This window comes from Dendropsophus ebraccatus, chromosome 4 (assembly GCF_027789765.1).
Source record: "Dendropsophus ebraccatus isolate aDenEbr1 chromosome 4, aDenEbr1.pat, whole genome shotgun sequence".
Lineage (NCBI taxonomy): Eukaryota > Metazoa > Chordata > Amphibia > Anura > Hylidae > Dendropsophus > Dendropsophus ebraccatus.
The window spans coordinates 83262046-83275877 of NC_091457.1; the positions used below are offsets into that span (position 1 = coordinate 83262046).

At 38.0% G+C, this 13832-nt stretch overlaps 1 protein-coding gene across 2 annotated transcripts in view; it reads right to left on the bottom strand.

The window, feature by feature from the left end:
* Positions 1–1807: 1807 nt before the first annotated feature.
* The window catches only part of KCTD15 (potassium channel tetramerization domain containing 15), a 30284-nt gene continuing 18259 nt past the window's right edge, over positions 1808–13832 (bottom strand). For both annotated transcript variants that reach the window (XM_069968554.1, XM_069968553.1), the window contains exons 4-5: positions 7538–7843; positions 1808–4033 (exon numbers count right to left, since the gene is read on the bottom strand). In XM_069968554.1, the coding sequence (XP_069824655.1) occupies positions 3881–4033; positions 7538–7843 (459 nt within the window). In that variant the 3' untranslated portion in view covers positions 1808–3880. The remainder of the gene's footprint in view (positions 4034–7537; positions 7844–13832) is intronic.

Genomic DNA, 13832 nt, shown 5'->3' on the forward strand with positions numbered 1-13832 from the left:
TGAATGTGTGAATAAGGCCTAAAGTGTGTTAAGTTGAAAACAATTGGCAAGTATGAGGCTCTGAGTAACTTTTGCCAAGAGGCAATTGTGTTGGCTTGATAACCTAGAGCATCTCTTATGGGTTGCAGATTTTGAGGGTTGTTCCTAGTATACAGTGATTAGTACCTACAAACAGCAGTCCAATGAAGGACATAATGTAAACTGGTGATATGAACGGTCATGGCTTATTGATACACAGAGGGAAAAAAGGCTAGCCTGTCTGAACCAGAGAACTGTAGCACAAATAGCATACCTCCCCGTGACCCATGCTGTATTGAACCCCGAATAAATTGGATTTTATGCTTCAGCAAACGGTGAGTGCTAGCTCTTTCTTCTTACGTGGACTGATTTGGATTTAGCTTTTTTAGCTTTATGCACCACCCAGCTGAATATCCACTGCCTGTGCATCCTCTACTCCTAGTCCTGACCCAGAGTATTCCACATATACCGTATATGCACACTGGTGCTCGCTCCTAATTCTTTTTGGGACTGTACAAATAGCATATTGCTGATCGGCTGGAATCACAAAGGGCAGTCTTTTGGAGAGCTGCTGCTGCACTTTTTGTGCCAACACCAGAAGTGTGTTCAAATAGGATGGAAAATATAAAGGCAGGACTTGAACTTCTTCTCTCTTCTGTTGGATCCACTTCTGGCTTTGGCACAAATACTGCAGTGGCAGTTTAGAAAAACCTGCTGTGATTTCAGCCGTAGTTCTATCTGGCTATGATAAATGTCAGCATACACAGTGCATTTCAGCATGAGGAATCACTTTTTTTCACTATGAAGATGGATAGATGCATCTATGGGAAGAAGCCAAGCTGACAGAGCTAGTGTGACAATCTGAACAATGTTTTTCTGGGGAAAACAGATGTTTGATATGTACCACCTACCCAAACATTGTTGCAGACAAGGAAATCAGTATTCACTAATAGCAGTGGTATATTTTAACAGGATGATGTTCCAACCACACTGCAAAACTGGCTCAGGAGTGGTTTGAGAAACATGGCAAAAAGTTGAAGACATTGACTTGGTCTCCAAAGCTCTATATCTGAATGATCATTAGTGGATGTGTCACTGCTGGTCAGGTGACACGAGACCTACATTATATTAGTGCTATGGTTTTAATGTTATGGCCGTTTGGTGTATGTCTTTTAAAAAAGACAAAGAAAAGAAACAGAAAGAAGACCAAAAAAAAGAAACAAAAGCAATGAGATTTAGTTTTTTTTTTTTACTATACAGAAATGTTTATGGCATGAATTACTATATTAGAAATATGTATACACAAGTACATGACAATAGTTTTTTACAATAATGTATAATATACAATTCTACATATAATATATATACAGATCTGAATGCAGCACCAGACTCAAACAGATATAAAAACGCTGAATATTGTAATTTTTTCTCATTTAGAATTGTTTACCTGAGGCCATTTGTATAGTTAATATATTGTTAATGGCCCTATATATGTAGTGGCTGCATGGCTGGAAACTATAATGTTACACTTCAGAATCCTTCACTACTAACATTAGCTCTTCTTAATCCATTAGATAATCCGTACCCAAGCTTTGAATATAGTATGTAGCAACGTCTGTTATTTCTGAGAAAACCAGTAGTCTGTACTCATCATAGATATATCTACCCTTATGTATAAGGGTAACAGGTGGCTTATAAAAGAACATTGTCTTTAATGCATTGATCATTCATTGGGACAAAATAACCTCCTATAGAGATGTAGCGAGAAGCTATTTATATCTCGCCCCCCCCCCCAAGTGACAAATGACGGCATATTCCAAGCTGAAGGTGATCTGTCAGACTCAAAGGGGAGCCAGTTGTAAGTATCAAAGAACGATGTGGCAAGTAGAATGGTTAACTAGAAATAGTCATCTGCATGTAAAATGCAAATTGAGAATCTTCAATATAAATGTCACCAAAACTGAACCCCCTGTAAGGGCCAGTTTACACAGAGTAAAACTGCTGGAATTCCGTGGCTGAACTCTCTGCCGTTGAATCTCGCCAGCCTCCGTGTCAGACAGGCAGTCTATGGGAGGCCTGTATGACACAGAGGCTTGCATAAATCTGCCAGTTTTACATTGTGTGAACTGGCCCTAAGTCTATAATTACACTAGTGGTTACAATTTCACCAATAGTATTCCAAAGTGCTATCTGTGCACATGTAGTTTATTTCCTCGGCCAATCAGAAACACCATTGCCAAGACTATTGACATGATATTCCCCTCAAAGTTACACGATTTGTCTCTGAGTACTGACTGAGAAAGATCGTGAAGAAAGAGAAAACCAACAAATGTGCTATAAAAATGTGGAGTGTTTTACTTTGAATACCCTCCTTCCCATACCATCCTGGTGCATCTGTGACCACTAGACTTTTTTTCTGTCAGGCTTGTTTTAAAAGAGGCCTGTCTTAGTGACATTCCCTTAAAATACAAATATATGTGTAATTAATGTGCATAGAATGGTGTTATACTTTTTAACATTTAAAAACATAAAAAAAGAGGAATTTTTCAAACTCACTTAAAAAAAACAACTTCTCCTGTAATGCTGCCTTGGTGTATGTCCCCACCCATCAATAATTTTCTTCTGTTATGACAGGGCTATAGGATTATGACTGAATTCCGGATTGTAGTAACGGATCTGCTCTGGGTTTTAAAGCATAGAGAATCATCTCCTTTACAAAAGACCTGTGGCCTACTTCAAAAAAATGAGAATTTCCTATCATTACAGGGTGCCCTGACTGTGCACCTTTTTACAGGTTTTTGAAGCGCCCTCTCAGTCCTGAGATACAGGTTTTAATTTAATTTAATTAATTAATGAACTTAATTTTAATAATGGGAGTGAATCAGGAGAGGGTGTAATTTCATAATGAGGAGGTGTGAATGTTTTACATTGAGGGGCATTTGTGCCTAATATACACACCCCTAACTATATAATCATACTCATCACCTGATAGCCACTACTATTACTTATATTAAGTTTACACCCTTCCATACATCCACATATCTCAGAAATGGGAGGGTATATCAAGAACTGGTAAAATAGTGTGTAACCAGGGTACTCTTTGATAGAAAACCTAATTATTTGTGGGTTGGCCACAGGTCCTCTTTAATTCCTAATTTGACTTTCACGTCTTCCTAAAAAGACAAGGATGGATAAGGCCTCTCCAACATGAATGGATAACAATTATGTCTTCTAGTGAAATCCTTGCATAAAATCCAAATTTTATACTGTTTGGACACCCTAGGATTCCATAAGAGCCTCTGAGCTGGCTTCTGGCTGGTCTTCAGCTTTACATTTGTCAAACATTTTATTGTTGCTTAGTCCTATGTTTCCGCGTTATCCATCTGAGAGGCCATAAAAGTAATCCCTTTTCTCATCGCAAAGGAACAGACGTTTGAATAATCAGATGATTGCGACAAGCAATCTGCATGACACATAAAATCTATAAAAAGACAATGCAGCTTATTCCGTGTGCCTGTAATATCTTCATTATTGGGACGTGTTCATTAGACTATACCAGCCAAACATTTTTGTGCTCATTTCTGATTGGCTGCTTTGTTGTATTGCAGCAGTTCGAAATGGGTAAACGGATCCTTGTTACCGGGGTTGTCATTTACAGCACAGCTGTTGAGATGAGCTTGTCTCATCCATTGAGAGTAACGGGCTGTTCAATTGGCTATGTCAAAAGTTACTGTTAAAAAATATCACAAACTGGCAACAATAAGTCATATGAAGTCTAATAATACTGGTTTGCAGGTCCTGAGGTTCTTCACATCAAGGACTAGTGAACACTTCAATGGTGACAAGGACATTTTAGGAACCATCAGTCCAGAGGCTCCTGTTTTATCCTCATTGTGTTCGGCTGCACCCTTCTATCCTCTCGGCATAGTACATATTCGCTAAACTGCGAGGAGTCAACTCCACCCCCACAAGAGGCTGCCACGTGAAATCCTTTTTGAAAGAGTCTTTCAAGGACCTGTAGAGAAAAGAGATAAGACATTTAAAAAATAGTTTTTCATTGTAATGTAGAGTCGACATAGTGAAACAAATTATATTACTAGAAGAAATGGAATGTATGATAGATATTTAGAAATTGTAAGAAATCCATCTTTTGTGAAAATATTTTTTTTTCACCCCCCCAAAAAAAATAAAAATAAAATCACATTAAATGTTTTCCCATGAAGTAACACCAAATATACTATTAAGTGAGCAATTAATACACCATATTCAACATTTATGAGTCATACATATCAACCATGTAAAAATGCAGGGAGGGGAGAGTAGAGGCAGAGGGAGAGTAGTTTCCATCACTTTTTCACCTATGGAACTGCCTTTAGTATCTGTCTGATAAATGATAGAAGCATAAAGTTTAACCAAGCTTACAGGCTTTCAACAAAATGTTCTTAGGGTTCCCACTAAATTGTGTGTATATTTGGCTTTTCCTTTAAAACATAAAATGCAATGAAACAGATGCATGCACAAATATAAACATCTCTCATTTGTTGCAATGAGCATGCATATGATCAAGAAGTTTTGTTCTAACTGTGTAAGCTTGGTGCAGCCTCAGGCTGGGTTCACACTACGTATATTTCAGTCAGTATTGTGGTCCTCATATTGCAACCAAAACCAGGAGTGGATTAAAAACACAGAAAGGATCTGTTCACACAATGTTGAAATTGAGTGGATGGCCGCCATATAACAGTAAATAACTGACATTATTTCAATATAACAGCCGTTGTTCTAAAATAACAGCAAATATTTGCCATTAAATGGCGGCCATCCACTCAATTTCAACATTGTGTGAACAGATCCTTTCTGTGTTTTTAATCCACTCCTGGTTTTGGTTGCAATATGAGGACCACAATACTGACTGAAATATATGTAGTGTGAACCCAGCCTCATGCTGGAACAGAAAAAGAAGCCACATTCTTAATTAAAGAAATTCTGAACACAGCTCCCTTTCTGTTGTGGGTACAGATGGAATTGGCCCTGCCACAGCCTCTATTGCTTGCCGACAATAAATCACCAACATGGTATGTGTACAGTATCTTGACACAATGCTGACAACACCGCCACATTTGTTTACACATTTAATGCAGTTATATGGGAACTACTGGTGGTCATTTTATGTCTTCCAGCCCTTCTATACTAAATAATAGTATTTTACAAAAAAAACTAATTCATCCATTAAGACCATTTCCCCATCTGTCAAAAATGTCGCACGGCACTGGGCTTCTGTGTACTGACACTTACGAGGTATTGAACACTGTATACTAGTATGTGTTTCTTTGATGTTACCAGTTTTGTTTTTCTGGTTTATATGAATGGGAGGTTGTACGATGTTGCCCCCAGGATGTAATTTTCTTTACCTGTAACATACTGTATCATTGCTATTTACCATATAGTCGCCCATGTGCTCTGCCAATCTAGTTCTGATTCTTTCCTTTGTTATTATGTTGTATTTTAATTGAAGATCAATAAAAAGTGATTTTACAAATATAAATTTGGGTTTTCAGCTATATAGTCGTTTTGTAGGTTTGTTATACTAAATAATAGTATTTTACAAAAAAAAAACTAATTCATCCATTAAGGCCATTTCCCCATCTGTCAAAAATGTTAAAATTTAGCTTCAAGTTCCTAATAAATTTCAAGACTTACTACACCGTCATGTAAACCCTTTGAACTTTATTAATCCTGATATTGGAAAATCCTGAAACTGCACCAGGTGAACTATTTCTTTCATTAAAGCCAATATATCTACTGTTATCACATTTTCTGCAAGAAAGTTGTCAGCCTGAAAAAAGGGGATGTTATCTGCTAGATTCTAGATGGTAATAGCATTGTTAATGCTGAAGGTGCTGGAGGCAGCTTCACGGCAGGATGTACCTAAAGTGATGAGGTGCTAAAGAACATTACTTGGGAGTCAAGTCTTATTAGATCATATGACTCATGCGTACCAGATTCATTTAAATTGACCATACACCTACAAACAAAATGTGTGATTTTCAGGATAACCCCTTTCTATGGGCCATATGGGCATCACAGAGATGATCTCTATTCTGTATGTGGAACTCCTCTTTAAGGCTGCTGCAAAGAGCCCTAACTGTAGTTGATGCAGCTTTTGCACCCAGGCCCTGGATCCTGAGGGTGCTCCAGATGTCTTTCTGTACTATAGATGGAAGGCTGATGCTATAAAGGTTATATGATAGTTGGGACTAAATTCATTGCCTCAATTTGTTTAGGTTGCCCTAGGAAATGACCCACAGTTAGATATTAGATATTACTACTTCTAAGCACTGTAGAGATGTGTTCCCTCTAAGTACAGCATCTTAATTCATTTATATCATACCTACACCTGACAAGCAGCCTAAAAATATGGTACTTATTTTACTAGTTGATTCCTACTGAAGTGTCATAAGCCTTGTATCCTAGTTATGTAGGAACATACATTTGTTAACAGTCCATGGGCAATTTTTATAGAAACTTTCCCTTTCAAAAAAGAAAAAAAAATAGCAGATCAATTTTTTTATGGTCCATACCGCAGGCTCCATCATTTAATTATGAGCAAGTCATAAATTATGCATTAATACATTGTTGCATCTCTGAAATGGCAGAATATATTTTTTTCTTTTTTGGGTTGTTGGGCGTATGAGAGGCTTATCATGGTTAATCAATGTGATGAGAAACAAGCTATACATTTATACGTATAAGCCGAAAAACTCTGTACATTGCCGAAATGCAATAATTGTTATATGTACATATGTCTTAGAATAAGTCAGTTTGGGTAACCTTGGGTAATCTGTCATTTAGGGGGTTTTACATTTTAATTGAATAACCAATCACAATAAATAATCTATAATGGGAATGTATTTGCATCTGTAAATTTAATGTATATCTTAAATTAAATAATGCATAGTACAATATAGTTATTTTAGAGATGCTCAGGGCAGTCAATGGGAATATAAAATCACCCCAACTGTCCTCCTGATTTTTAGTAGTGTTCCTACAGATAACATCACTTTATGCATAGATTTTTACGCATGTCCCTTAAGTATTAATAACAGTGACCATACAGATATGGCCAACTCTTCTTCAGGAGAAGGGCCCACAAGTAATATACTATGTTCTTCACTGTCAGCAGTTTCCTAGAGCAGGTCCAACTAAGGGTGCGTTCACACTATGGAATTCTTGCAGATAACATCCAGCAGACTGTGCCGCTCGGACATTTCAATTCTTTGGACAGACGTCGGAATCTGCCCGTGCATAGAATGGAGTCTATGGGACGGATGGAGAGGCAAGCGGAAACGAGCGCCGGAATCCGTGGGATGTTATCCGCGAGAATTCCGTAGTGTGAATGCAGCCTAAATGTACACTATAAAGGTTTCCCATCCAATTATATATACATAATAATATATATCTGTACCAATATATTATGATAATACAAGAATAAACATAAATTGTTTCTATAGCTGTAGCCTACCTGCACAGAGTTTAATCTGCAGTAGCCATTAAGTGGAAATCTGATGACATGTGTTGGGTCTTGGTTCCATCCAGCATTTACAGAGTTGCACATGACATCTCCAGTCTCAGGAAATATCTCCTCTATTAATGCTTTCTCTCCACTAAGTGCAATTCTCTCTCCAAGATCTGGAGTAACTCGTACCACTAGACAGTCACATGGCTGGAAATGCTTCCGGTGCTCCTTATCCTGCTTCCACCTCTCGAGTTCCTTCACCATAGGATGGAGTTGATAGTACTTTGCTTCTTCATATAATAGATTAAATTCCTAGGATCACATGAAAGGAAGAGTAAGTTTATATCCATCCACATCTTGGCATTTGCTAACAAGCCTTTAAAAGCCTTTCAAATAGAATGTCTACAAGCTCTGGACTAGAAGGAAAAAGGATAGCCCCTATGACAGTGTCTATACTATGTGTATGGCCAGTACTACAGCAGTTGTGAACTGAAGCAAGTTTAGGACACAACACATTCATTAGAAAGTTTCTAATAATGATCATGATCTTTATTAGTGGCCGTCTATATAATGAGACATCCGCCTTTGCCCAATATGTTCCCGAATTGGGAATATAGCCTATTTCTTGTTCTATTGCTCTACTGGCAATAGTTGTAAAAAATGCATTGATGAAAGATATATATATATATATATATATATATATATATATATCAACCTGCTCAGCCTCTCCTGCCATACCCTATAACATGGTGCTTGTTGATTAGATAGCATGGCTTCCCCTATTATTGAAACTAACAGGATAGGACTTATATTATTATGATGAAGTGTTTCTAGTACATATTAATTTAATTAATACATTTTGTGCTTTTATATCTGGATTGTAGACATTGTTAAAGGCAAATGCAGATATTTTATACTTTGTTTTTTTCCAACATTTGTTATAATAAATCCTTAGAACATGAAACAAACTTCAGATGTCAACACATTTCAGCGTTGCCCACACAGCCCTGGATTTGTGAATGGAAGAGATGAGTCACATCTATACCTGACACTGAACTGTGTCTTTTAAATCCTGCAAATAAAGAGAACTGCTGTCGATCACAACTGGGTGTATGTACAAAGAATCTCTTTATTAACTATTATTTAAAAGAGAGAAAAAACAATAATTAATTTGACTGTTCAAGTATCCATCAACAGTTCTGTAGCTGTAAGGAGAAATATTTCCAATTTTAAATGCACATGGGATGAGCTAGAAGCAGCTGACATCTCTAGCTCTATTCTACATGTTAAAAAGTCTCTGAATTCAACATACATTAAAATCCGCCACACCAGGAAATCAAATGAGCATATACAAAAACTATAATTTTAAAAAAATTAGTCATGCTAGAAGATGGGATTGAACTTTTAATAGTGAATTTCCATTTACATAGTTACCAGGAGCTAATTAGCTACCTACACATGACGGCCCCTAGCAAACGTAATTACAGATGCCCAAGAGCCCTTAGAACTTCTCATTTCTCCTATACAGAGAGCAGAACACAGGTTTGATATTAACTGGCACCCAGATCAATAGGACACATGCAGAGAACAAGTTGTTGACTGATTTCAGTTGAAACATCTTTGTCCTTCACTCCCATCATTGTTATTAATACCTTTAGTATCAGTATGTAAGATCCAAGAATAAGTATAAACAATATCATATCTCTCTCTTGTAATCTATCCATTCATATTTCTTCCCAAAAATTTAGATAGATGAGGTTTATACGTATAGATAAAACCATTTCATTTATCTGACCTTTTAAAATTGATGACCTATTTAGAAGATGGGCCATCATTGTGAGATCATTGGCAGGGGCCTTACTCCTGTCACTGCCGCCAGTCAGCTGTTTGAAGAGGCTGCACCGATTATGTGAGAGCCAAAGCTTCTTGAATTTTAGAACGCAGTGCATTCACTCCTAGCTTCATGTCACAGGACCTAGATGGACTTTCAGTGTAAGTCTATGGGGTTCGTCTAGGTAGGAAACACAGAGCGAAAAGGGAGCGCAGTTGACCCTTTGCTCACTTGAATGATCAGTCAGGGTCTGAACACTCAGACCCCTACCAGTAAAAACATTTGACATGTCTCTCTGACATAACCAATGGAGATGAAGGCCCAACGGCACCGCAATGAGTGTAGATTCAATGGTAGAAGGAGTAGAGCATGTATGCTGAAAAGTCAGCAAACCCCAAAACTGACCAAGGTATCGTCCAAACACAAAACCCAACAGCATCCACATGGAAGATTAAAGGGAAACTAACAAAACATATATAATATATATACCTGTGCTGTCAGTTTCCAGATGCCTATCACATGATTATCACATACATAACTTTAACAATGCTGTTTGATTCAGCATTTTCTGTAAACATGTTCTTCTTTCAGGGTCGCCCTTCAGGAGAGCGGGGGTTACGGCTGGCCTATGCCAGGGGTGCATCATTAATAAATTGTACAATTTAAGTGGACACCACCTCACAACTTTAAGATGTGCTGCTAACATCTTTATGCCAAACATCACAGGACACCTTCAGTGGGCTTCTGCAGTCTACATCTTAACATAGTCTTTTGTAGATATTGCAACACATAGCTGTATTATGATCATAGCTATTAATAAGTCTAAGAAGCAATACCAGTTACAGCGCATGGGCAACAGTGGTGATGGTTCCTAGGGGATTAAAAGCAGAGCTTTTTCTCCAATCCCATACAACTCATTTGATCACCCGACCAGAAAACAAGAAAAATATTCCTCTTCAATACATGTTAATCAGATTGTTGATTAGTTGGTATCATTACCAACGCATGTGATAGAAATTACATAATTATGTAATAGTGGCTTTTCAGTTCTTTCCAGAGTTTGGCACGGATTCAACCATTGAGTTACTATATGCTATCTTGAAGACAACCTATTCCAGGCTACATTTTTGCCAGCCTTACTATAAGTAACACATCAAAGGTTGAGAGAAGCCTTAGGTTATTTTCAGAGACCATAGTAAAAGAAAAAAAAAACAACTCTGTCATAATGCTGTCTTTTGGGCGTGAAAGCCTGAACCGTCGGCAGCGTTGAGGGGTAGTAACAACTAGCACAGCCAGATTTGTGTGCAATGACTGAGGCTGGGCCTCCTCCTAAATGACTACACCTAATGGTACTATTGAGATTTCTAATACAATTGTTTAGCAACAACCAGTGTGGAAGGAGTTATGTCTGACAAAAACTCTCAGTCAGTGCACACAACTACATTGTACAGTGGAACACACATGCCCCGATTACCTGTTATACAAAGCTGTAGGCACTTTGTGTACTGTTGTATTGTGCCTAGATTGTCCCTCTGGAAGTACCACAGAGAGTATCTTCAAAATATAACCGAACATGCCAATGACAGAAACCACAGCGTGTCTCCATGTAAAGTGTATATGATTCCATATGGCCATGTATGTGTTTAAAGGACCTTTTACATGGGCTGATTATCGGCAAGGAGTGTTAGCATAAACACTCCTTTAGCGATATATAATTGGTCCATGTAAAAGTGTCAGTGATCAGCGGAAAAACACCTGATCTTCAGCTGATCGCACCTTTTGTGTTGCACTAAAATATATTGCTTAGGCTGCACATCTCTCTGTGTAAACAGAAGATGAGTGTCCGACAGCAATATATTTAAATGGGCCCAGACACAACACCGAGATTATTCATGCGGCACAGCAGCGCAATTAATTGTGCCTTCTAAAGCCACTGCAAATGAGCACAGATCTCACTGATCAGCACTAGTTTTCTTCCATATCGGCCCCATACCTTGAGCCCTAAGCTACCACTGGAACTTAACAATTTTTGTCAAGTTTCAATAATTATCTGGCCATTATGATACCTTAACAGATTGATTTTTGCTTTGCATTCTATGGACTGGTGGAAGTAGACTAATTGATTCACTAATCTCGGGTCCACACTGAAATATGTAAGGCTGGATTAACAAGCTGCAGATTCTGAACTCAAAAAGGGCACTTATGAGAGGGATATTGGATATTGATTTTTAATAAAAGATTTTGGGGAAACTTTCTGGGAAGATGCCTTAACAGCAGTCTGCTGTTGTATAGATTTTCGAAGACATGCAATAATGTTTTAACCAAAACCTGTCATTTTATTTATATATGAATCTAGCTGCCCCTTTAGTTATCTATCTGTATTTATCTAACAATCTATCTATAAACAAAGACAACTCGAAAACAATGCAAATACATTTCATATTGTGATTCCAACCTCTATCTAGCTCCTAGAGGTTTCAAGTGCAATAGAACATATATATACTCCCATTTTACACCCCTTTCCTAAGCATTGCAAGACTTACAGACAGCCCTCCCCCTCCAGCTTCACCCCCTCCTCAATAGTGGCTACATGGAAGCTTGGCAGAAATTAACAGGGATCTCAAATTGTTCAACACTAAATATTCCAAAACTTTTAACAACTTTCACGACTGCCGGGGTGAAACGAAATGCGATGTAACCCGACGGCACTTTCTTCTATTTGATTAAACAAAGGTGAAAACTGATAAATATTCAGCAGCTCGTTGTAATGATTTCTTTAACATAAGACACGGCTCGGGATAAGGGAGAGAAAAAACTGCATGTGTTTTACACTCTCCAAAGTGTTTGCTAATTAGAAAAACACAAACACTATATTTATCTTCTGTATACAATTAGCCAACATCCTACTACTTACTGTTGAAATAGTTTTTTTTTTCTTTTAAACTCACTAGGATCCATTACCTAACATTGTACAATGGTGAAAAAGCTAATTTACATATAACCATAGAAACCAATCACAGACTTGTTTTCCTAAATGCCAGTGGCTCAAAAACTGTTAAAAAAAAATTCTCTGTTATAATTTTAAGGGCAACCCCATTGCTTTGACCTATTAGGGCATATAGGCATATAGGGGGACATTTATGAAGTCCAGCGTTTTTTCCGCCGGGCTTACAAATGTCTCCGCAGCCCTGGAGCTCAGGGGATTTATGTAGAGGTGCAGTGCCACTACATAAATCCCGATTGCATGGAGCCTGTCCGTGTAAAAATTTTTAAACCTACGCCAGGTTTCAGTATGATTTGTCTGCGGAAAAAATTATAAATGCGTTGCACGCAGAGGTCACTCCCCCTCTGCGTGCAACCGCACAACCCCTTAACGCCCCCTCTCTGGCCCACTGGTGAAGGTGGCACAGATGGGGCTGGTGCGAAATATTCACATAAATACCCTTTGCGAATATTTTTACGCCAACCAGCCCCATCTGCGCCCAAAAAAGGCATTTTCACCTTTTCAAACATGTCCCCCATAGAGGTCAAAGAACAGGGTCTCTGTTCAGGACCTCCCTTCCCCCAGTATTAGCAGTAGAACACAGAGGTGTTCAGGACAGTCCTTTTTTAGATTGTGTAAACTATTATTAAATATCTCTAGCTGACTCTGGGGTGACCATCAGGTCCAGACTTGATATGGACCCCTCTAAGTTCTGTCAAATAATATATTAACTAAATATGTTATAAACATATGTAAGAATATATATTTACAGTTGGAAAACTTTGAAAAATGTTGAGTTTAGGGTTCCATTGTATACCATAAGATGATTATAACACCCTCCTAAAACACCCTGTACTTTCAGTTTGTGAATTCACATTTCTCTCCAGTCCCAATATCACAATAACCAGGCAGAACAATATATGTGCATCCACCTGTTAAAAATATAACCCATATGCATTGCTGTACATGTACCTGTATTATCTTACACATGATGGTCTCTTACTCTGTTCTAATACTGGGCATTTCCTGGGTTTTTAGCCTCAAGTGCCACTATATGAGTTTGTTTTTTTCGGATTTGGTGGGATGTTAGATTTTTTATGGTAAAACCTAATAAATTCTATTTAAGTTTTGTTCACATCACATTTGGGCTATACAGTGGGATAAGAGCTTGACTTACCAGGCAAACCTGGACAGATGCCAGGGCCTGCTGTGCACGGAGACCCATGGTCATCTAAGTAAACATGCGTAAACATGCTTTAGGCTTATCAGGCCAAATGGCTCTGCAGATGAGGGATACCTTTTTTTTTATTTTTTACTGTTAAAGGTATCACAATTTTTGCTACGTCAAGTTATTTAATGTAAGGCCAGGCTCTGCCATTCAGTGGTATAAAAAAGTATCTACCATATACATGCCAAATTGAGACACTCTTAGCATAGAACCTAAGGAAACATTTGTATTCTTTGAATCTGATCTGATATGTCATGTC